Source organism: Dendrobates tinctorius, unplaced genomic scaffold (genome assembly GCF_039654945.1).
Source record: "Dendrobates tinctorius isolate UK_male_01 unplaced genomic scaffold, ASM3965494v1 ptg000060l, whole genome shotgun sequence".
In the NCBI taxonomy this organism is placed as follows: domain Eukaryota; kingdom Metazoa; phylum Chordata; class Amphibia; order Anura; family Dendrobatidae; genus Dendrobates; species Dendrobates tinctorius.
The window spans coordinates 41,462,225-41,487,707 of NW_027361728.1; the positions used below are offsets into that span (position 1 = coordinate 41,462,225).

The 25,483-nt window shown below is 40.2% G+C and overlaps 1 protein-coding gene across 8 annotated transcripts in view; it reads left to right on the forward strand.

Moving 5' to 3' along the window:
• The first annotated feature begins 239 nt into the window (after positions 1 to 239).
• Positions 240 to 25,483, forward strand: part of MECOM (MDS1 and EVI1 complex locus) — a 59,733-nt gene continuing 34,489 nt past the window's right edge. For 2 of the 8 annotated variants that reach the window (XM_073578913.1, XM_073578916.1), the window contains exons 1-5: positions 1,958 to 2,092; positions 14,313 to 14,415; positions 14,633 to 14,849; positions 16,490 to 16,637; positions 18,724 to 18,877. In XM_073578913.1, coding sequence (XP_073435014.1) covers positions 14,367 to 14,415; positions 14,633 to 14,849; positions 16,490 to 16,637; positions 18,724 to 18,877 — 568 coding nt within the window. In that variant the 5' untranslated portion in view covers positions 1,958 to 2,092; positions 14,313 to 14,366. Of the gene's footprint in view, positions 395 to 529; positions 651 to 1,226; positions 1,686 to 1,762; positions 1,782 to 1,957; positions 2,093 to 2,926; positions 2,966 to 14,312; positions 14,416 to 14,632; positions 14,850 to 16,489; positions 16,638 to 18,720; positions 18,878 to 25,483 lie in introns of those variants that run through there. The other 6 variants (XM_073578920.1, XM_073578917.1, XM_073578918.1 and 3 more) reach the window with 6 other exon arrangements.

Consider the following 25,483-nt stretch of genomic DNA (forward strand, 5'->3'; position numbering starts at 1 on the left):
CTGGGAAAGGGATGGCTCCCGGGAGGATCTCACTCTGAAGCTCCATCCTGGGACACAATTCCAAGGAGGCTCCTCGTTCCAGGACAGAGAGTCGCAGGGGTTTCCTAGTCCACCACAGGAAGGACTTTCAGGCTTCTAGGAGAGAGCTGCTGTCACCTGGAGCCTGCACATGGCATTATAAAGGAGGGGGAGCCCAGGACAGGAGGCATCATCCTAACTTCCAGGAAAGGATCTCTGAGGTATCTCCAAGACCTCCCGGGCTGGATCTGTGAGCAGCAGCCATACACTGGGGGGCTCGGACTCTCCAGCACGGACAGTGAGAGCAGAGGGAGGCGTCCGGAGCTGGGATCCATGGGCTGCTGGCCTCCAGGAGCCGGGGCTGCCTTCTGCCCAGGTAAGTGCGGACTGCTGGCCCCGGCTGTGATGTGGAGGCGCTCCGAGGTGTGCACGTGTCACTTATTACAGAACAGACCCCTGTAAGTAATCTGCCCCGATGTCATGAGCAGCGCCGGCCGCTCTCAGCAGGAGGCCACTCAGCCAGGGATTGGCAGCAATCCTCCAGGTGATGCGATCGTCCCTGGGAGGCCGGAGGAAGGTCAGGTGCGGCCGATCCCCGACAGACAGGACAGTGCTGCTCCCTCTCCGGCCAGGTGCGATCACACCATCCTCATCTCCCAGCTGATGATTTCCAGCAATAGGCAAATCATATTCGGCTTTTCCTTTTATTTTATTTTCCCCCTCAGCTTCTTCCAGATTAAATCGCGCGATTTGGTTGTGCGATTCCAGTCGGATATTATAACCATCCCTTCCAGGTGGTGTCATGTAGGAAAGCGTCTCCGTGTGTGGGGTGTCCCGTCCTGCAGGGTCCGGGTGGGGTTCACAGGGAAAGTTTTATTAAACGGATCAAAAGTGAAATGAGTAAAGGGAATTAGTCCGAGTCATTGCTGGGGCCTCCAGACCCCGGTATATAATATGGGGGCACCCACCGACCATAAACTTGTGTTCAGGTCTGAGACTTCTGTGCAGAATAAACTGTACCCCCTTTAACCCTCTAGTGCTTGGTCAGCCTGTAGATGGGGGGACATAGTCCTCTCGGAGGTTTCTTCTCCCAGTGCCCCCCATACCAGCTTCAGCCTGGCTCGTTATAGAGTTAATGACCTGCATCTGCTGCCGGACCCAGCCTGTGTGCAACAATGGTAGGAAGCAGGATCGCACTCCTCTGCAGGGAGGGCAGACTTTTAATAAAAAGTAAAAGTTTCTGTAAATTCTATAGAGGGTTTCTTTTTCATTTATTTGATTGCAGTAGATGTGATTCTAGGATCCTCCAGTCATCTCCTGCACCGCAAACACCGGAGGACTTTATTTCTTCCTTCTGATTTGCCTCCCAAATTGTTAATTTTGCTACCACACATTAAAGATCTTCCCATCAAGGTGGGCGATAAATTCTAGCGATGAGAAAGTGACGGGGGCTAATACCAGTCATTTGCAATGTGAAGATTTTTCCCAACCTCTAGGAGATATTTGGCTTATTGTTGACTGCAATAAAAGGAGGAGAAAAAAAACCGAGGAAATCTGATGTGAATCCTTACAAATGAGGGCTGGGATAATTACAAGGTTTAACCCCTTCAGGGCTGAAAAGTAGAATTTATTTTATTTATTCTTGTCAGGAGGAGTTTAGAGTGCAGGTAGGTGATTCATGGGGGAGAAAAAGAGACCTTTCTGGGCTTCTCTTGGCAGGGAAGGTTTCACCTTGGTTTTTCAAATTCCTGCAGACAGGAGATGTGAGAGAGCTAAATGTTATGATAAAAGGATCCAATGTTTTTATTATTTCAATTCCACCAAACAAATCCCTAATCCCAATATTTTCTATGCAATTCCCAATAAATGTACGCGTGAAACAAATTGCAATTTATCAAGGACGCCAAGTAACCCACATACAAATGTGTTCTCTCTTTAGATCTTGGATGAACATTGCAATATAAAATTCTGCATCGATGCCAGTCAACCAGATGTAGGAAACTGGCTGAAATTTGTCAGATTTGCTGGACATTACTATCAGCCCAATTTGGTACCGTATCAGCTAAATGACCAGGTATGTCCCATTATTTATTTACTGATTAATACCAGTTCTATACACCGCCCATTTGTGAAAAATGGTGGCTCCTAAGTAGTCTGGGGAAAAGGAAGAATATCCAATAAATTGTCATTAATACAAGGTTTAATTAATTTTGCTATATTTTTTCAATTCATATTTTAACTTAATTGTTTTAATTAAAGTTGACATTTTAAAACCACAAATTCAAAGATAAAGTTTTTATTCCAATATGAAATTTATGATTAAGTGAAGTTATTGAAGAATTACAGTAAATCTAAAAATATGATTGCAAGTAAAATATGTAAATTGAATAATTTAAATTATTAATAATTTTAATTTTATTTTAGACAAATACCCATGAATTGTATGTTAAATGCATGTGGGCGCTGGGAAGTGTATATTAGAAGTGATTTGCAGACAGTGTGACTTATTTATTGTTGAGGTGACCTGCTGACGTTCTCTCCAGGACTTGAGAGGTTAAGGCCGTCTTGGCCTGGTCCTGTTCAACTCTGAGAGAGCTGCTCTTAGGATCAGGATGAAAGGGATTTCTTAAGAGGTTCTCCAGGACCTTTTATTCTTTTGCTTGAAGACTAAGATCTGCCAACTGGTGAATAAGCCGTACTCATCACATAATGAACCCCCTCATTGTGTAAGAGATTATTCAATATCGCTGTATGGTTGGAGACACTTGATCAGCAGTAATTGTTAACCGCTAATTACTTGAACTCACCTGTGAAAGTCCCAAGCAAACATTACACTCCACCTGAAACCCAATAGGCATATTACAAATACCCAGATTGTCAGGCCGGACCTACACTAATAAATCCAGGGTTGGCTGAAGGACAGGTTTGAAGTTTGAGACAGCTGGAGGTATGAGATTAACATACACGACCCAAAGTATTTCTTCCAGCTAAGGATTCTGCAAGAAAAAAAAAAAAGATTCACTTGCATCCACAATCATACCCACAACTCAGGTTATGATTGCTTAACCCTTTAAATGTCCGTGACTTATCACACACTCAACGGAAGGCATGAGGCAAAAATGGAAACATAAGCTATATTTGTATTTTTTTTGTTTTGCAAATTAATTAGCTTTCGATAAATGTGATAATTTTTTTTTTTTATCTTTTTAAAATGTTATTGAGTTGTTCTTCTTAAGCCAAATGGCAAGTTTGGCCTGGATAAAATAAAAAACAAAATGAACATTACGAATTGTGTATAGAAAAATTTGCTTGACACGTTTTCAAAGCAAACAAATAATTAGGAGGATCGTTTTCCTGACACGGATTCTAGATGTTGTTGGAACGTTCCACCCTGGCGTGTACGCGGCTTAATATTTCGGCCTTCCTAATTGCATAGTGTCTGAAAGCTTAGCATTAACTGCAGTAATTTGTCTCCTAACAGGATTTCATGCCAAAGGTGCTTGTAAAATTGTGGCCACAGGTTGTTATAGCACCAGCGTGTAAAACTCCGGGCTGTATCGCCATGATAATTATTTTTAGTATGTGTCTTTTTTTGTTTTGTTTTTTTTTTTTCTTTTAAATTATCCTTTTATTTGTTTTTATTACATTGCATCCAAATATAATAAAACATACATTATATTTAAAATATGCTTTCTATGCATGAAATATTTACGTCTCCAAGTTAGTCAGTGTTTGTTTCTCCTTAAAGCGCAAATTATTTGCAATGATCTACTACGGAGTTTATGTTAAAATGCGTTGAACTCCGCTGCGAAGGACGCATGATCTCAATATTTAGCTGTGTTAATAATGCAGAAGATTTTAACGTTGTGCTAATAGAATAATTTCAATATTTGACATCGTTCAGTATTTTTCTGAGAACATCCTATACTGTACATTACAATTTAACAATGGCCAAGAACTGAAATAATTTGCCTCTTTTACTGTAGAAAAAGCAGTGACCTTCAGTAAAGATGATGATTTTTATTGTTATATTATACAGTGCCGATATGTGACAACAGATAATGTGCAACTATCAAAGTGATACAATGTAGCTTATGTTTAAAGCCGCGAGCGAATCCTGCCCATAGGAGCTTGCAATCTAAACGGAATTGTTGCATGCCATTACTGATCACCAGAGTAACATGTAATTGAATGGTTTACTATAAAGATTACAATGCTGAGAATCCTAATTCATCTGCATGCGAGATATTTGACCTTAACCCCTTGCATGCCTCCAGTCAGCTGCCCGATTGCACCGGAGCACTTCACGTAAGAGCCATTTTGCTACTGTCATGTTTGTAAATTCTGCAGTGTCGTAAAACGCATCGTGTGCATTTATTTTGAGTGCTGTTGCGTTTCAGAAACAAGTCCATAAGCATCAGCTTATCCCCTCTGAAGAATGGCAGGCTTTTGGTCTCATACAATAAAACTTTATATACAAAAGTGCATGCCAGCAACGCTATGCAAATTATAGGCCTCTCTGGCTGGAAATGGGTCTCCCTGCTAATTTCCATTTTAATTATTGCACTGGGAAAATATTTGAGTCTCTCACAAACCACTCCTCTTATGTTTCATGTTAAGATTGCGGCCATGAAAAAAAAACACCCCCTGCTTAATGTTCCTGACATCTTTATTTGTAAACTCGACGTGCCACAAATTGCCTTCCATGTAGTAGCACCGTGTGCAGGGTGATCCCACTCCATTCATAGCGCAGAGCTGCTTTGCATTTATTGCAGGTCGCGCAGTGCAGTTTTTCACATGGGCCCTGCATTAAATCCGGGGTTCTCTAACCTTTCTGCTTCCCACTTTTAACAGATCTGTTTCTGTGTTGTTAACACTACTGTGACCTGGGTTCTGTTGTTTCACTTTTATATCGATGAACACTCTCTAAAACCCTTACAATTACCTGGAGAGCAATACGTATATAATAAATCCGGGTCCTTGTGCTCCAAAACCCCTCTGATTTTGTTATATCACCTAAAATCACTTTTTCTTGTGGGGGATTTTATTAGCGGATTCCATAATGCATAGAACGAGTATTGTTATGATTAGGCATCATGTAAATTTCCAAAATGTTTTACCCCATAAGTTTTTACATCCAGCAACTCGATTATTCAGTCTCTGGTATGTGTTGTTGACCATAAGTTTGTTTGCCGGAGCATTTGTCAGATCATTCTCCCACTTTTACCTTACTTTACAGGATGTGTATCTAATGTCTTCAGCTGCCGATTTGATAAAACTATGTATTTTTTCTAATGACCTCTTTTGCCTTGCTTTATGGAGTTTGCGTCACAGAAATGTAAGGATATTCTTCTAAGCTGTTGAACAGTTTCTTTCTAGTTGTTGATGTAGGAGTACTAGTTTCAGCAAAGACTGTCTGACACTACATTACTGTTGCCACTTTTTAATATACTAATATTGTAAACCACAATTATTAACTTTAAATGGGGGGTACAATAAATCCTAAATGCTCTTTTAAAGTTAAGTCCTATTTTATATAATGTAGTTGATTTATTTAGTGGCTTTGATCACAATTGTCTTCTCATGGTGTCCACCGTTTGCGTCTTCTCATGGTGTCCACCGTTTGCGTCTTCTCATGGTGTCCACCGTTTGCGTCTTCTCATGGTGTCCACCGTTTGCGTCTTCTCATGGTGTCCACCGTTTGCGTCTTCTCATGGTGTCCACCGTTTGCGTCTTCTCATGGTGTCCACCGTTTGCGTCTTCTCATGGTGTCCACCGTTTGCGTCTTCTCATGGTGTCCACCGTTTGCGTCTTCTCATGGTGTCCACCGTTTGCGTCTTCTCATGGTGTCCACCGTTTGCGTCTTCTCATGGTGTCCACCGTTTGCGTCTTCTCATGGTGTCCACCGTTTGCGTCTTCTCTTGGTGTCCACCGTTGGCGTCTTCTCTTGGTGTCCACCGTTGGCGTCTTCTCATGGTGTCAATTGCATATTACCCTTTTCTTAGTACCTACAACAATATTTTAAATGATTAACCTTTTGTGTTATTTGCGTGATGAAGTGCTGGTGTGTCTGAGTGTGCTGATATATAGTATGACAGTCCATTTACCTTCCCTATAGTAAAATATATTGCTAGTCACCGTCTTGCATAAGTGCATGACCCTTTCACCGATGGATGCTGACTGTTTCACATCGGCCAGTTCTCTGCTGGAGGATGCAGCTATTTTTATATAGCATTGGGTTACTGAAGCTTAATGGTCATCTGTTTCACAACAGGAATCTTGGATGTCATTGCAGGGTAAAAAGGCAAACACTAGCGCATATTTCTGTGTATCGTGGGACAGATAAAATCCTGCTGTGATGCACTAGGATGCAGGGCTTGTTCCAGAGTCTGTGGTGTCTTGTAATTTGACATGATCATTTCGGTTCTTCCTTTTAGTCTGCTTTACAATGCACGTATACTTGGGCTTATTTTATGGTCCATAAATAATAGTGTATCGGACAAGGAGCATGCAATGCTTTTCACTGAAGCATGGAGAAAATCAACATTTTCCTTCAAAGACGACTTCCAGCAGCCGCCTGCTGCAACACAGAGAGGAAAATTTTCCTTTATTAGTTCAATTATTACAACTTCCTGAAAAGGCCGAAGGTCGTTCATAATTCACACTTCAGTCATTTTTAGAGATGGCAAATGGAGTCTATTAATTCTAAATGAAATGACCTGTACATGGCCGACAGTGAAGATTTAACACTGAACATCAGGCCCCGCATCACCTATTTCAAAGGGGGAATCGTTTTGGCCTTTTCTAGTATCCTTTCTAAGTAATGATTTTTCTTTCAGTCTGATGCTGTACAAATGTGGGATTTAATCTGAAAGGTGAGAGTTCGCATTTCTTCGGCGGTAAATTTTTAGGTTGTATGTTTTGGAACGCAATCCGAATATTTTGTTTAGGGGGAAAAAAAAGAAAAGATGTGAATTTGTCGCTTCCTAAAACAAGTCGGTGACAGAAATGGCTGGAGAGGTTCCTTTTGGCATAGCAAAGGTTATTTTACCAGCGCTGAATAATAAATAATATCTCGTGTAATAGGGCAGCAACTGGCTGCATAAAACGTATTTATGTGCATATAATTTATGAAGCATGAAGTTCACCACTCGTGTACTGCTGCTTTTTAAACACTTTTTCTCTTATGTCGCTGGCTTTCTGTAGAACAGCACCTAATTTATGTCTTCAGAGAGAGCACTTCTTCCTTTCCCAAATAGCCAGGCGAATATGACACCCGACAAACATTACAGCAGCGTGTAGAAATAAAAGTTTACTAGCCCCTCCCATTGCAGAGCGACAGCTATGACCTCACCGGGTGCCAGCCGTATAACATGTCGGCTACTGCCGCCAGATGACTTGTAGACTTGTTTAATTGCAAATTATGATTGAGAGAGGCCACTGTGTCGTATGGTGGGGATAACGGATCTTCTTCCCAAAAAAAAAATTGTTTAATTTCCAAATTATTTGTTGGGAACTAAACATTTCTGTTAATGGAATGGATTTTTTTATCATTTATAAATTGGCTCTTTTTATTTATACAACAAATGTTGTCTTAAAGAGTATAGGTCGATGACTATACCCTTATAATTGGGACAATTTAATTGCCTTATGTCAATTATTTGCACGTACATCAATTCGAAGGCCAATTTCATAAGGATCCAGATAACTGAGTATCTCTGAGATCTGTTTGCGCTATCAACTTACAAGATCAAGGCTCCGCTTGTGCATTTCTCAATATAGCATCCTGATTATTTTAATGGATGCGCTAATTGTAAATTAATGGGTAAGCAATAGGAAATATGTCCTCTTTTTATAGTGTTCATGATGGGATGGTCAGAGAGGAAACTTTAAGAATAAAGAGAACTTTGTTGGCTACAAACATCTCAGTTCTCTGGCATTGTGCATATGATGTCTGAAGAAGGGAGCATTTAAGCCTATAAATCCAGTTCTCCTCTTTTGGGGGCACGTTTTATACTTTTGAGAAAATGCAATATTCCAAGTTTTCTCGTAGACTACCATTTGGCTTTTTGTTTATAGTATTTGATCTCTGTGTGTACCTATGTTGTCCGTTATATACTAGGAAATTATGGAATAAGCTCTGTGCCGCCAGGTCTGTAGTTTGTTTTTCTTCAGTCAACACATTAGATTAGTTGAATCGATACATAGTTATAGTATCTAGAATTAATCGAGTCACACATTTAGGTTGAGAAATTTTCATGGCAACGAAATTAAAGTGAATTCTATTAGCAAAGTTAACTATGTATCGCATTCTACATCGAAACACGTGTTCAAGTTCCGCAGTCAACAAAGAACCTAAAGCGGATTGAAAATATGGTTTAAAAAGTAATTACGTCTAGATTTTCTAGATGGGAATCTAGCATTAGATCCTTTTGGAACTGAAACATAATTACTTCAGATAGTGGAATTGATTTATAGAAAATAAGTCATTCACTTTTTGGAGAATCAATGGAGAAGGTTTTTTTTTTTTTTTAAAAAAACATCCCCTATCTCTAGTCATAAATCCTGAAATTAGTATGATGGAATAGAATTCATATAATATCAGGTTGAGTAGTGTCAAACTCCAAACTCCACCTTCCTACATGTCTGTGTCCATTATTTTGCGTTAGCCACCCTGAAAATCTGACCAGGAATCAAAGCTTTTCTCCAATAATAGTTTTAGAAGTACTTGAGACCCTGTTCACAATCACACGGAAGGAGGATTGCAAAACTTAACTGACTCGGGGAGTATTGTCCTCTGAACCTGCCTGTTTCCGAGAAGCCAATGCAAAGTTCTAATATGTCACAATTCAAATGTCAACATGCTGCTGGAAAGGAAGCCAATAAGCCGAACCTGCGAAAGCTGCCAAAAGAGGTGCTGCGAAGTGCTGAGAGAAGTTCATTGTTCCTAAAGGGAAGTGCACTTCCAGTGTGAACCTTCTTTTCAGTGACATCCATTAGATTTTTTTTTTTTTTTTTTTTTGTATAAAGATGAAAACGCCCACCTATTTAAAGAAATGCACATTGGATCAAAGAATATCAGTGTCAAGAAATCCCAACTACAGTGTAGAATTCAGAGAATGTAAATTCTAAATGTAATTGTATTAACTTCATTACAATACTGAGAATTATCTTGTAAAAAAAAAAAAAAAAAAAAAAAAAAAAAATGATGTAAGGTAGAAATATTTCCTCCAAATACTCTTTAACAAATATATATATATATATATATATATATATATATATATAATTTTTTTTTCTTGTGCATCTGTACACTAAATATTTTCTTGCTAATTTTATAGCCCCAACTTTTTTTTTTTTTTTTCTGATTTGCAAAGACCATGATCACTCATTTGTTTCTGTCCCCAGTACGGGCTCAAAATTAAATTTTGGACACTAGTTTCATAGAAAACGATAACTTTTTAACTTCACTTTTGGGAAATAATTCTGCCGCCCAAAATGAAATGTAAGTCCTTTTATAAATGCATGAAAACCTTGTAATTGGAAAAGCGGTTAGATGGAAAATGGTGATGACAAAAGCAAATCTTCTTCCCATGTTATGGTATTTTTACATGTAGAGGACACAATGTGCTTATGCATAATATTTCATATTTATTATGATTGAAAATGTTTAGTTTCCTTGATATTAAAACTTTAAAAATGAAGAATGAAAGAGTCAGAATTTTTCATTCGATTTATGTTTTGGTAGTCTTCTGCCCATCTTTGTGATTCTAGGATAACTTTGTCACGGTTTACGTATGGACCGCGATGCACAGCTAGCCTTTAGAGCCATCTACTGGAGCTGCATGCTAACTACACCTTACTTGCTACATGTTGCAATAGAAAGGATAATCAATTTGTAACCAAAAGCTGAAAATGATGCGTTTTACTTGGTTTGCCAAAGCTGGATGGAAGAAAAGAGCTGAGAAGCAGATAATTTTCAATCTATAATTTATAAGATTTAGCTAATATAAGTAGCGTCGCACGTATGTAGCCCTGGCTGCTGTATCCTTATTCCCATGGCAGGGGAGTATAAGGTTCTTTTTTTTTTTTTTTTTTCCCTCATTCCTAAAGTCCTGGGAGACTTTACTACTTGGGCATCGGACCATGAGCCTTGTTCCTGGTGGCCCAAGTCAGGGAATTCTTTGGTCTTAGTTACATCTCCAAAGTAGCCAAAGACAATGGATCAACAGGGCTTGTTATCTCATCCTTAAATGGGACCTGTCATCTGATTAAGGTAGCATGAATCAGAGAATGGCTGTGTTATTGCAGGTGTAAATGTTTTACTATGAAAACTCAGCCAGGGACTATGCGTCTCTGATGAATTGTCTGAGCCAGGTCCCCGGTGGCTTCTTTCTGTCCAGATCCCCTTGACTGACAGATCTCTCCCTGTGTTTGTGCATAGGGAGAGATTTGTTAGATCAGGGGATTGGAGAGGATCTGGTCAAGGACCAACCTTGGATTAGGCATCCATGTTCCTCACCGGAGTAAAAATGTAGTTGGTTTCAGTAATATCGCCAATGCCTGAGTTCTTCAGGCAGCATGAATAAGTGACAGTTACCCTTTTAAGGTTTTGTCCCACAAACATTGCTCACTTATCTATGAGACAGAAAATAAATGTATAACTGCTGGGTATTTGGCTACTAAGATCCCAGACGACTTGTGAGAAATAAGCGTTAGAGAGCATGTGCAGCCTCAGCTCTTATACAATGTTAATGGAGTGGTAACAGTCTCACCAGGGCTGCCATTAAGGGGCGAAAAATAGGCAATTGCCCAGGGCTCCCACACCCCAGCCTTTGGAAGCAGGAGCTACACTCATAATAGCATTAAAAAATGCACATATTTGGTATAGCAGCATTCATAAAAGTCCAAGCTATTAAAATATCAAGTAAATCTGATTTGTTTACCAATGTGAGGGAAAGAAAATCAATATGCCAGAATTATATTTTTTGGCCACCACAACATTGCAATACAATGCTTTCATCTCCTCTTTTTTTGCATTTTATCTGCCCCAAAATAGTATCCGTATAAAGCCGGGATCACACTACTGTGTGTGATGTGAGAAACTCTCACAGAAATACATGCAGCCCCAGTCCTGAGTGCCGACGCCAGCACCGGGTGTTGATGAGAGAGACTCGTGCGAGTTTCCCGCATCACACACGGTGGTGTGATCCCGGCCTAAATGTCAGCTAAGGTTGCAAAAAATAAGCCCTCGCGCAACCTAATATCTCAAAAAAATGAAAACATTTCTAGTCTTGGAAAAATGGAGGCAAAATTTTTTTTTACAAATTCATGAATTTTTTTCACCTTTTATTAAATAAAAAATAAGTGTGTGTATACATCTAGAAATCATATAGCCAGATCAGTTTTACCATATAGTGAACATGGTAAAAAATAAATTTGAAATTGCACTCTATTTTTTCTATTTTAACCCACTTGGATTTTTCTCCACCCCATTTTACGGTTCACTATGTGGTAGAATGAATGGTATCGCTCAAAAGTACAACTCGTCCCGCTAAAAAAAAAAAAAAAAAAAAGCCCTCATAGAGCTAAGTGGACAGAAAAATAAAAAAAAGTCATGGCTCTAGAAGGGTATGAAAAGCGAAAAATTGCCTGGGGGTGAAGGGGTTAAAAGCCTTATAGCAGAACGAGTGCAGGCTTCATTCTTCGGATGTTCCTGAAGGGTTTGCTAAAAAATAATCAGATCTATAAAATGTCATTACGGTTAGGGTTCCTCCTTGTTTCCTAAATTTGTAGACTGTTATCAGGCAGAACTTACAAGACTTAAGTACAACGTTTCCACCAGTGGCCCAGAACAACATAAGACGGGAAGTGTTGTCAAAGGTATTTTGGAACACCAGGGTGAGGCTTGATGATTCTATGAAAACGTACTTCTTACATTTTTAGGTAATTTTTAATGAATATACAGAGTTTTGTGCTCAGAATCCTCATCTTTGGGTCAGAGTACATGTGATTACAAAGCATGTATTATGACAGACAGGCTATGATGTGAATGGATGTGTATGTGGTTTAGCCTAGAGTGTATGGACTCTTGAAGGTATATATGTAAAGACATATACAGTATGTGCTGTGGACTCCTATACGTGTTTGTATGTGCACGGTACATGCATGCGTGTCTGTCACAGGCTGCCTATGTAGCATCCACATTTATAAAGACCAGCAGTGCAGGGGAGAGTTCATAGGTGTAAACATGTCAGCACATCTCGCCAGAACAAGAAAAATGCTGCTCATTCATTGAGTGTTTGGATTGTTTATGGTGGAACAGGAATCGTTCTCAGCAGCACATCGCTCGGTGTAAACTGCAGAAGTGCTGCTGATGGCCTGATTCTGTATGGGGACAGATTGATCGTTCGGTGCCCATCATTCTTTGCAAATCTGTGTAAAGAGTCCAGAAAACGAGCGCAAATGATTTCACTATAGTTGATCGCACTCCTTAACAGTCCTGAACCAGGCACATTTAAATGCAACCTAAATGCTTGTGTGATGATACAGTATATTGGTATTTGGGACTCTACAGTTGCCCAGAGACCCACTTTGTCTAAAACTGGCCCTGTGTCACATGCTCACTAATGCATCACTCACATATCGAACTTTGGGACAAATTTTCTTGTGATCTATGGAGGTATCACTTTTCAGATTTCCCCCCCCCCCTAACAATTTACAAGCTACACTGTGAATAGTTGACATGTTTATTAGAATTTTTTTTTTCTTGTAAACGGCAGAAAAGCAGGGGAAATGCTACGTCTTGTTGTCTCATCACTGTCGTGGAAACCCCTCTTTAGGGAGAGCTTTAGAGGAGACGCAAGGGACTTGCATGTTTGTTCGTGTTAACCAAATCAGCTATATCATGGAATTGATCGATTGGAGACGAGTACATACACCACAGAATCGGTTGCTATACAATACTTGTCCACCTTGCTGTGATAGAGACAGAGGCTTTCATTGGATAAAAGAGGAAGCATGACATCCTTTCCAAAAGAACATGTGACAAAATGAAAAGGGGAAAAAAAATATATACTTGGGCTAGGAGACCGTAGATTCTCTCATCCGAGATTAGTGGGTCGATCAGAGTGTCGGCATAGTGTGAGAATTGGAGCACACTGTGAGGATAAGATGGACGACAAAATTTCTCCAGTCTTTTTCCATTCTGAGAATCATTCTACAGTCCGATAATTTCTACACACTCATACACTTGAATAGGCAAGTCTCATCCAATTTATGCAAATTACGATTTTTTTTTTTTTTTTTTTCTCCCCCTTGCGCTAAATGGGTATGAGGGGGGAACACTGATCATCACTGCTGCATTACATGTCATTGGTCGGAGTGCTGTCCGATTTAAAAAAAAAAAAAGTTAGCACTTGTCCATTTCATATGGTGGTGTGAGTGAGCACTTGGGGATAGTTTCTGCCTAAGTGGCAGTTATAAGCCTTAAAATCAGTACAGTACCCTCCCTTGCTGCTTAGATTTGACAAAATTTGTGAAAGTTTTATATCTAATGTGCCTAAAGGAGAATATATGGAAGCCGTTCAATAACACATGGCTAAAGCGGTTTCTCAATCTGCAAAACCTATGGCTTGTCTTATTGTTAAATGGAGAATTAATGCTGAGCATACAAAACATACATAGATAAATTGTTTTCATGATAATCAAAACAAGCTATAAAATTGCCCATAACCTCATCATGACAGGAGAAATGCAGGGCATTCAGAGAACCATGTTTATGACCAAGTTCCAATGACCGTAGTAGGGTCTAACGGATTTTACGGCCATAGACTTGCGTATACCTGCAGTTTGCAAAAACCTGTGCATGGTCTGTATTGGAAAGTTTTGGCTTCTTTCTACATTCGGGGCATGTAAAAAGCATTAAATTATGTAGAACTATAGAGTCAAGGGGGGGGTGGAGTGCTTGTAATGGCCTAGGGAAACATAAAATGTCAATCCTGCCCGGACATTATCTGAAACACGGAAACTTTTCTATACCCAGTGATGCAAGTCTTATTTTTCCTTTTCTTTTGGATACACAATCGGTTTTAATTTCTTTCTCATGCTTTGGATTGTCTTGCCATGTTTTCTGCATTTAGCAAGTGTAACTCAGCGGGGAGTGTGATTGGCTAATCACCTTTTACGGCGTAGTATAGTTAGTTATGGTCCCATTTGAAAAGGTAAACATTGAGCGCACACATAATGACATGCGGGTTTTAGCACCGGTGCTGATTCCACTGTCTCCCTTGTTACAGATATTCTACAGAGTTGTAGTTGACATTGAGCCGGGCGAAGAGCTCTTATTGTTCATGAAGAGTGAAGATTATACTCATGTGACAATGGCTCCTGACATCCATGGTAAGCTCCATACTATTCCCTATTGTCTGATGCCCACATGGTGTGACCCAGAGGCTGAAAGCAGTTTTGTTAAGTCAAAGAATAAATTCTCAATGCAGTAGACTCGATTTTCTCTTTCCCTTTCGGTCATTCTGGTTTGTTTTATATGGTTAGACTTGCTGTTGTGTCCTCCCTTTTTTTGCGTGCACTTACGCTATTTTTGTGCTTTATTGAACAGAGGAGTGTCAGTATCGCTGTGAAGAGTGCGATCAGCTGTTTGAGTCCCATGCCGAACTGAGCGACCACCAGAAGTTTCCCTGTGGGACACCCCACTCAGCGTTTTCAATGGTTGAGAACCATTTCAAGCCCAGTCTCGATGATGACAGTGATCTCATTGAGATGCAACACTCCCATGAGTGTAAAGAATGTGATCAGGCGTTTCCAGACATACAAAGGTCAGCAATGTTCTTCGTCAGTCCGGGTACACTCCCACCGGACATTTCCAGGGTGAATTTCTGCATCAATGAAACTGCAGCAAAATCCGCAGCTCTATATACTTCTTCTTCTTTGGATTGTGTTGTGGATACAGGCGCTGTTTTGCCACACATTTTTCTCTTTGCAGAGCAGAGGGTGAAATCTTCTGTTATATGCACCATATAAATCATCATATTGGGGTCACTCACTGGTAAATTAACTCTACAAATTCTCATACACAATGCTCCTATAAGAAATATTCAGCAGATTTTCCCCATTCAAATCTGCAGTAAAAAATACACTGAATTTTTCCCGCAGGAATGTATACCTAGGATACATCCACATGTGACTTAAATTTGTGACCGAAAATAGATGGTGCAAATTCATTGTTCATAGTACAAACTTGTACTAATTTCAACCCATGCCTTAGAATATATCAAATGTGCCGGAAAACGTCATAGTATAAATTGACATGCTGCAGATTAAAAAGTCTTATCAGCACAAAATGACAGTCCAAACCAAGCATAGGCATTAGGTGCAAGGATCTCCACCCTCCTCTTCCTTGATTAAGAGATCTGGCTTTACAGCAACCAGAGAAGGGCTGAGATCAATGGAAAACAAGGAAGATGGAAGGTGTACTGAACTGTTTGGCCATGCTAAGGGTACAGTCAACACATGTGCTTGGTTTAAACAGTCATTTTGTAATGACCGACCCCCGTGTAAAGGGAATCATATGTGCATGTAACTTTCAAAGACAAGTCTAGCAGTACCCTTACTTAGACAGTCTGTACTTATGTTCCTGAGAAATCAGCATTCAAATTGATTTGGAAATGAGGCTGAAGATCCGAAGTCTCTGCCACCCAGGTCTATTCCTTCCCACCTAGTGATGTCTCTGCCGGCTTTAGTGATGGCTCCTTTACCTGAAGTCACACAACATAGAGGCCGTCATTCAAGCAAGACGAGAGTGCTGAGCGGGGATTAGAGCTGGAGTGAGCTTCTGATCTTCAGCCTCATTTGGATAGAATTTCAAACGCAGATTTCTCGGGAATGGAAGATTGGACTGGCCATGTAAAGGTGTTGCTGGACTCGTCTTTGAAAGAGCTACGTGCAGCTCTTGCTACATGCACTTATATTTTGATTGGGGGGGGTAACATCCTGCTTGCAGATTCCCTTTCAGATCATCTCCCATCTATTTAAAGATGGATATCACCCACATTTTTTTAACATACCTTGACAAATAGATTTGATGAAATTTCATCCACTTTTCTTATACTGTCAATTCATTTTCTGGTCAACAAAATAGATTTTCTTTGTCCTGTTTATTACCATCGCTTGTTTTCATTCAGATTGGCTAAATTATATCTGATGTTTTAGCGTATAAATGCCAAAGAATAGGATATACCATATTTATATTTCATCCAGTGGGTTATGAAATCTGGTAGATGAATTGCAGCTGACCAGTAGTAATTTAAATTACAACCTTAATATAAAGTCTGTAACTCTTCCACCTATAAAAACATTCTGCATGCTTTTCTTATCTCGTGTCCATGATGTAATACTTTTCCAGCATGCTTACAATGCGATAGATTTGTATATTTATGTGTCTGCATTTCTTCTTCAGCCTGGATAAGCACTTACAGTCTCACACAGAGGAGAGAGAATATAAATGTGATCAGTGCCCGAAAGCCTTTAACTGGAAGTCCAACTTAATCCGCCATCAGATGTCACACGATACTGGAAAGCACTACGAGTGTGAGAACTGCTCCAAGGTAATGTGAATTTGTGTTTATTCATTGCAAATTCACCATAATTTCAGCCAAGTAGGCAAATCATGAGATGCTTTATTTTTTTTAAAGCATTGTATTCAGGCGGTTATCACACTTAAAGGATCTGTCCTAACACTGAGGCAACCACAGCTGAGGTTGAGCGCTCTTCCTTATTCATCATTGGTATGTCAGATTCCTTTATCTATTGGTGTGTTCGGAAGTAAGGGATACATCAAAAAGTTTATCCAGTAATAAAGTACGTAGATCAGCTCCCCAATATACTTGTTTAGGTGCACGGCACTCCGACCTGATCCTCACATGGCAAGACAATGAATAGGAAAAAGACCAGAGAAAAGAGGCAGTGCGTTTCGACAGCAAGTGCAGTCTTCGTCTCAGCGTTGCTTTTTTTTTTTTGTAATCAATCTTCAATTCATAAATCTAAAGGTCCCTGAAATGGTGCAGGGATAATGATAGTTGTTGCCAGAGAACTAGCTTGGGGGAGCAACTGGGGCATATGCCAAGGGTATTGGGTGTCATAGGGCCATGAAGAAGTTACTTTCCTTTGGTTAGAGTATTGAGACACCAGGGTTAAGTGAACTGAACCTTGTCCTGGGCAAAGGAAAGCTTGCCTATGGCCATGAGGACTTCTGTTTTTAATTTTTTGCTCTAAGGCTTCTCTCTTCTCATAGCTGTATCTCGATATTCAACATTTTTTTTGATTATTTTAACAATATTTTTGTTAACAAGGACCTGACACCATGCCAAAATTGTCCAACTTTTGCTCTTATTTTATTCTTGCTGCTCCTTTGAAATATAAATACAGACCCAAATTTTGCATCGGAGCCTATAGGACTCTTATAATGCCATGGACTACAAGTACCAGTGAACAACCTTTTTTGGAGACCTTTTTTTTATCCTTCCAAGTGTATATAGGTGTAGAGTGCTTTTCTCATTCTGACGAATTTGCTTGTGTGATGAGAGCCACAAGAGTATGAACTTGAACTTTCCAGGCTTGTCCTGTGGTGCCATCTACATAAGACATTTATTAAACTGGACAGTCTATTCTTTAAGTCAAAACCTTCAGACAGAAAAGCGTTTTTAGTTTAGAGTTTTTTTTTTTTAGAGTCCTGGCTAAGAGACAGCCCTGCACTGTGCTTTCATGTGAAGCTGTTCTATGGTTAGGATGTTCAGGAGAGCAGTAGTGTCCACAGGCCATGATATGCCTTCCTTTAGTACTGCAACTGTATTTTTAAGTTCTGTAGAGCACAGTCTCCGTATTGGGACTAAATGAATACTGTGCGACCTAGGCTAATATTTATTAAAAAAAAAACACACACAAACTACAAACAGTTAATTTTATGGAAAATGTACTATCCTTCTTTAAATAGTATTTTCCTGTTTATATCCTGATGCAATGAGCTTATCAATATTCGTCAAATCCAAGTGCAAATAACCATATCCTGTGAAGCAAAATCGTCACCCAATTTCAGAATTCAAGCCACGTATATTAACGAATAGATGTTAAACCCAATGAAGCTGGTGTACTTACTTTGGATATCCATCGCAAAATGACTGTATAATGCTCAAATGTAAAGGGAACATGTCATGTCCCATAATGCAGATATAGCATTAATCTGCATGTTAATAGCGCCATGAAGGTACCTGGTCGCTGAATTGAAATTGCCGCATTCGGGATAAAATTAACTTCCTTTCTCCCTGGAGCTGCTGGCTTTCAGTCATAGAGGCGGGTTGGCACAGCTTCAGCCATCACTCAGTATACGGTCAGTGAGGCACCTAATGCTATTGTCCTGCAGAGTGATCCTATATCTGAAGATTAGTGACATCATCAGACATAACAAGTTCCCTTTTAAATGTGTATGTTGAGTCTACCTTATTAAAACATTGGAAGCTTTCACAAAGGTTCCTGTAGCCATTCATTCATTGATTTTTTTTTTTCAGTAAGTGCACCAGCCTCATCAGGCCTCTGAGATCTATTAAATATTGTATTGCTGTTTGTATAGTGAAATCTCATGACAGATCCTGTTTAGCGTATACATGTATCAACTAATATGTCCTCATTTCCTAGCAGGTTTTCACGGATCCTAGCAACCTCCAAAGGCACATTCGCTCCCAGCATGTAGGAGCTCGAGCCCATGCTTGTTCGGAGTGTGGCAAAACATTTGCAACCTCATCAGGTCTTAAGCAGCACAAGCACATTCACAGCAGTGTCAAGCCCTTTGTATGTGAGTAACATCGCTTTTCTTTTCTCAGTTTCCTATCTTCCAATGTTTGGGGGGTTTTTTTGTGTTTGTGTTTTTTTTTTTTTTTTTTTTTTTTTTTTTTTTTTTTTTAAAAAAAAAAAAAAAAAAAAAAAAAAGTCTACAAATTAGACATGAGCAAGTAGCGGGATGCAGTAACGGACCGGAGACAGAGCAAGGGTTAACGTTGGATTTATTTTAACAGTGAATATTTCACACAGGGAGGAAAGGGGATAAAACTGGTTTGGGAAGGAATTATTATCATGCAATAGAACAGGTGCAGCCAATTTAAAGGGGAAGTTCAGTAATGTAACACTTAAGATGACGTCCGATTCTGAAATCCTGGATTCAAGCAGTGGCACCAAGGCAATGGCACACAAGGGGTCTGGTGCCATCCTGAGGAAGATGGCGCTCCGGGTCCTGGCGGCGCTGACAAATCCTCGTTCTCCTGACGGGGGTCCTGGGTCCAGGAGACGAAACTGAAGCACAATCAGTCTCTAACACTGCCAGAATATACTGTTAAGGCTGGAGTCACACTAACCAGCGCAAAATACGGTCAGTATTTTACATGCGTAATACGGATGACAGACCCCTAAATAGTGCTCCATATGTCATCCGTAATCAAGGTGTGGTCGCGTATTTTGCGCATGTAAGCATCCGTATGCAATCCGTATGGCATCCGTATGGCGAGATTTTCTCGCAGGCTTGCAAAATGGACATATAATGGAGCCCTATGACAGGGTTTCTAAAAGACACCTGGTGCGTATTTCTCGCAAGTCACGTGTGGTCCGTGTGTAATCCGTATTTTTTTGCGCACCCATAGACTTGCATTGGCGTACTACGGGCGTAGTACGCTGACAATCGCAGCATGCTGCGAGTGGCACGGAGAGTAGGATACTGAGGAGAAATATACGGCTGATGGGAGCTGCCTCATAGCGAATCATTTGTCCGTGTCTATTGCGGGCTTTTTGCGCCTCTCACTCTCCCGTATTCCTCGCCAGTGTGACCTCGGCCTTACACCCACTTGCATCTGCCGAGTATCAGGTTACAGTTCACAGCGGGGTCACCCGGCTTTCCGGTTGCAGCACGCGCGCGTCTATGTTCTGACAGAGAACTTTTGTCACTCACGGTCTCCGTTGTCAGCATACACTTAACTGGTCTCTGCCGGCAGTCTCTGGGTGAGAGTCTGAGGCTCCTAATAGCTTGGGCCTTCACTGTCCTGTTGCACGAAGGAGCCCTGACTATGTCCTCCTGCATGTTCCTGCCAAGAGTGCCCGGCATCCTGCTCTCTGCAGCTTCTTTTGTATAACCACGCCCTGTAACACTGAGTGCAAAGGTCAGTCCGGAGTTTTTAACCTTCCCCTGTGCAACTTGGGTGATGGCCCTACGGTTCCGGATCCGCAACGGAAAAGGTTTGCCTGGTCCGGTCCTTGCCCTTACGTAGACATGAATGATGGGAATATTGAAAGGAGCATTCTGTAGGAACAGCTTTTAAGGCTCAACTAAAGTTTAGTCAGTTATTGTACTGGAGGCATTTGTGCTTAGTGCAGCAGCCATTGCAGTACTGATCTCTCATGTCAAAAGTTTTCATTGTGGAAGATCTGAGAGATGGGAACTCCTACCAACAAGGGATCATGTCAACATTTGATGATATCTAATTAGCTAAAAATCAAAGGGACAAATTCATTCTAGATATGTTTGGTGCACAGATCATGTATCTAAAATGGTGAAAACGTCTGTTTTTTGTCAGCATTTTTTTCAAAAATTACGGGTACCGTACTTTTTTTTTTTTTTTTTTTTTTTATATTATTATATGTTCAACTTTTATTGAAATTTTACAGTGTGTGTGTGTGTGTATATAATATATATAGTAATCTCTAGTATTTTCCAAACTGACCTTATACCTCTGGTATAGATATGCTGGCGATTTGAACTGCTGTAGATTTTACAGCTACCTTTTTCCATTACGGATTGTGTTCGTTTTTTTTTTTTTTTTTTTTTTAATTGCATCACCAATTACTAGATCAGAATTTTTTTTTTTTTTTTTTCTGCATGTGATTGGGGGTTGCAGAAACCCATTCACATGAACAGGATGTGGATTTGGGCATGAAATCTCTTATAAGATAAAGCTAAACTTGCCACTCTATAATTACCTAGTATTGTGTGTGTATATATGTATGTGTGTGTGTATATATACTATATATAACTTTTTTTTCTTTACACATATATTACAAAGTACTGTTCAGGAATGCCCATACGATTTGGATAATCTGTTAAGGAAGGGTGGCAGCTGTGCATGTTCGCGGTCTATAGAGTGCCTTCTGGGCATATTTTCAAGTTACTACATTACTGGATGAATGACACACGATTTTGAGCACCACTTCCATAATTACACATTTTGGACCAAAGCTATTTTGCATGTAAAATTGCTGTGCATGTCCAGATTCAGGCCACACACCGTGTACAGCACACCCGTCTGTTTATGGCAACTGTCTCTTATTACACTATTCTGCTCAAACTTGAGGGAAAGCTCACCAACACAAAGGTAATTACTCACTGCCTTTGCAAACTGTTCAGGTCCTCCAAAATAGAAACCACATGCTATAATTGGTCCTGCGTATTCAGGCCGCTGCTTAATGTGTTTAATAAGCAGAAAATATATGCAATTCTGACTGCTATCTCGTACCAGTCTTCCCAGAAATTACAAATTGAGCTCGCTAGATGTTGATAGGATAATTCTCATTGGCGCACGGGTTATTTTGGAAAGTGATGAAAGGTGGCCGGATAGATGTTTGTGAACATTGGAATTGTAGGTGCTCCGGTAGAAGAACAGAGTCTTTTGTTTTTGAAGGGTACTGTATGGAAACCATTAGCCCATCTGGTTTACTTAAAGTCAGATATCAAGTACAGGGTATTACAGCTTAGAGACGTTCTGTTTTCCCAAACCTGCTCAAGGGCCACATTAATGCAGAGACTCCCTTGTTCAATGTGTGAGGCCATTCAGCACAGGGTAAAATAATGCATCGCCTGTCCCTGCGCTGTCCATAGATTTAATCTGGTTAATTAAAATAATAGCATTTTTACTGTTCTATCATTAGCAAGTGACCATTAAGGCTTTTTCTAGTATTGTGCCATTAGTCAATGTTACAAAATAGACCTCTAAAGAAGTGATCATTTGCAAATGAAGGTGGTCCCAATAAATCTCTGTCCATCGAGTAACAGATTTTATGTGACAATAATAAATTCGAAACTGTTGACTATGGTGCATTCAGTTATTCTTTTTCTGTGAAAATTATGCCAACATTAGCTGATATCTTGTAATTAGGTGGTTTCTTACAAGACGTTATGATAGACTTCATGGATTCCAGTGAATTATATTTTGCGATTGTCTAATTGCAGATCCCTATTGCAAGTGTGTTTTATTGTATCTGTAGTGTCTACAGCATTTTTTTTTTTTTCTAAAACTTTTGCATAAAGTAGGAATGCTTTCAATAACAATAAATTTTGGTTTGTATCAATTAACAAAAGGAAAAGTGATGAACAAAAAAGAAATTTAATTCGAAGCATTATTTTATGTGAACACCTTTTTTGTGTTCAAAACGGCATCAAAGCATCAATTCTTCTATGTATACAAGGTACTTCTACAGACTTTTATTGAGGAATGCAGCAGAGCAGTTTTTCCAAGCATCTTGTATAACCAGCCACCAATCTTCTGGGAAGTAGGCATGTGCAAATCCTTCTGTCTCTTCATATGATCTCAGACAGACTCAATAACCTTGAGATAATAGCCTTTGAGGGCCCATATCATCACTTCAAGGACTTCTTGGTTTTATTTTTTTTTTTTTTAACTCCGAAGATAAGTCTTAATGACATTGGCTTCATGTTTGGGGTCGTTGTCCTGCTGCAGTATAAATTTGGAGCTGATCACATGATGAATGAAAATCTGCTTGTATTTCTGAGGATGACATTAATCTTGACCAACTTATCAACTCGATTTGCTGAAACGCAGCCTCAAACTTGCCCTGAACCTCCACCATGCTTCACTGTTGCCTGCACTCTCCAGTCCTTCAGCAAATAAATTGCCTTCTGTTACAGCCAAAGATTTCACATTTTGACTCATAAGTCCACAACTCCTGCTGCTTCCTGCCATTTTTAACCACCCCTATTCCTATGTTTTTGTACATTTTGAGTCATTTAGCCTTGTTTATGTGGCACCCTGCGTCTTTACCACCACAAAAGGGGTTAAATATGTACTGTTTTGTATGTGTTTTGCTAGAGACCACAACACACACACAATTGACCTCACTCCCTCACTTGTCTGAAGCTTAGAGCTTTGCAGACACACACCCTAACTGGGAGGGGAGGAGCAGACTTGTTGTTTTCAGTGTGAAGGAGAAGAACAGCGCTCTTGGGAGCCATTAGACATTTACTTGACCCAGGAGTAAGAGCTAAGAAGCATCAGGGTGTCAGCCCCTAGACCATCCATGCTTTCAGAGCCAGGTGGTAAGCTGAGAGACTGTGTGGATTTATACAACCAACAGCATCGTGTTTTCCCAAGGAAACCTGCAGCGAGTTAGGATCAGTGAAGGATTGTGCAAGAGGGAACTTGAGCTGTTTCACAAAAGGATCCAAGCTGCAAGTTGCCAGAGGAGAAATACACAGTGAGTAGAGGCTATACTGGAAGTTTTAGACTTTGGGAAGCCTTGGTACCAGAAGGGATCCGAATAGCAGGAAGCTTAGACTGAGTCACAAGCAGATTGAAGGATAACTCCCATTCTTCAGAGCAGACTGTAACCTGGTGAGAGTTGTATTATCTCCTTTGAACTGCACCTGAACTACATTAAATGATAAAGTGACTTTCCTTGTCTCCTGCCTGATTACTCCGTGCCTTTTACTTCCATCACAGTCTCTAGGGGTTAGCCCTGGTTGGAGAGGGTTTAATATCTGCACTGCCATCACCATCTACTCCCCCAGGGATCATCTGCAGTGCCGGATATACTACAGTGGAACTCTCCAACTGGCGTCACGAATCACTACATAAACTTTATTCCCCATTCAATTGTACCCCTGCCACTGTGACATTTCCCATTGAAGTTAACGGCCCGGTGCCGAGTATCCCATGGCCTCTGGGGCGTGTCATTTACTTGTCAAAGGATTGGTTTTTGGATGCAGTTGTTCCATAAAGAACACTTCTGACCAGACTTCTCCAAACAGTAGATGGGTAAGGCTGGGTCCCACTCATTGAGTAAAGTCCTGATCTAATAGCGCTGCTGGACATCTTCCAGTTTCAAGGGAATTAAGTAATTTGTGTTTTTCATCTCTTGCCTTTACTGACCACTGTGTTTGCGGTCCTCAAAATTACCCATTCCTTGATGCCCTTAATCCTGAGAAATACAGGCACATGCATATCCATCATGCAATACTACTATCCAGGAGCCATCTGATGCATTCTGCATGAGAAGAAGAACAACAACCCAAACCTACAGCCGATGTAATTAAGAACTGTCTTTAGTGTAAAGAACAGCAAGAAGTCCTGAAAGTGATGATATGGAGCAAACAGAACTGTGATACTAATATCATAGAATCTGTCTGGGACTACATGAAGAAACAAACATTTACTCAAGCCTACATTCACAGAAGGTCTGTGATTAGTTCTCCATGATGTCAGGGTCATCCTCCCTGCTGAGAGCCTTCAAAAACTGCATTCAAGTGTACGTAGAAAAATTATGCCTTGAAATTGTAATGAAGGCTAAGGCTATGTGTGCACATTGCATAGTTGCTTGCAGAAATTTCTGCAAGGTTTCTGCATCTCTTGGGAGAAAACCGCAGTGGGAAGATACACACGTTTTTATGCGGTTTTGTAAATCCATAGAGCTAAATAAAGATATATTAAAAAAAAAAAATTGTGATATCATATCCTTGTTCAACGTCTTCTTTTTCATTCTCCATTGAGGACGATAATATCATTGCATATCATTTTCAAACTTATAATGTACATAGAGTTAAATAAAGACACATGAGCACACACTCACCAGCCTATGTAGGAGCATTAACACAATTAATTAACCTACATATGCTGTAACAAAACAGCAACTGTCAGAAATCTGTGTGACATGCAGTATCTGTTTGTTTTTGAAAAAAAAAAAAAAATTGCATGGGCTCCCGCATAGTTTTCATAACCTACAGAGGAAAGCTGAGGGCTGATAATCTGGGAAGGAACCACTAGCCATAAAGGTTCCCAGGCTATTAATATTAGCTCACAGCTGTTTGCTTAGCCTTTACTGGCTAGTTTACTGGGTAACCCAAGAAAAAATTGACATGGGTCCCCTTATGAAATTGAACCAGCAAAGTCTAGGCAGACAGCTGCGGGTTGATATTAATAGCCTGGGAAGGGGCTGTGGATATTGGCACCACCCCAAGCTAAAAACAGCTCTCAGCTGTCCCAGAAATGGCGCCTCTTAAAGATTCACCAATTCTGTCACCTAGTCTCGCTCTTCCCACTTGCCCTGTAGCGTTGGCAAGTGGGGTTGATGTCACCTTTGTATTGTCTATAAGACACCTCTCCATTACTAATCCTGTAGTTACATGGTA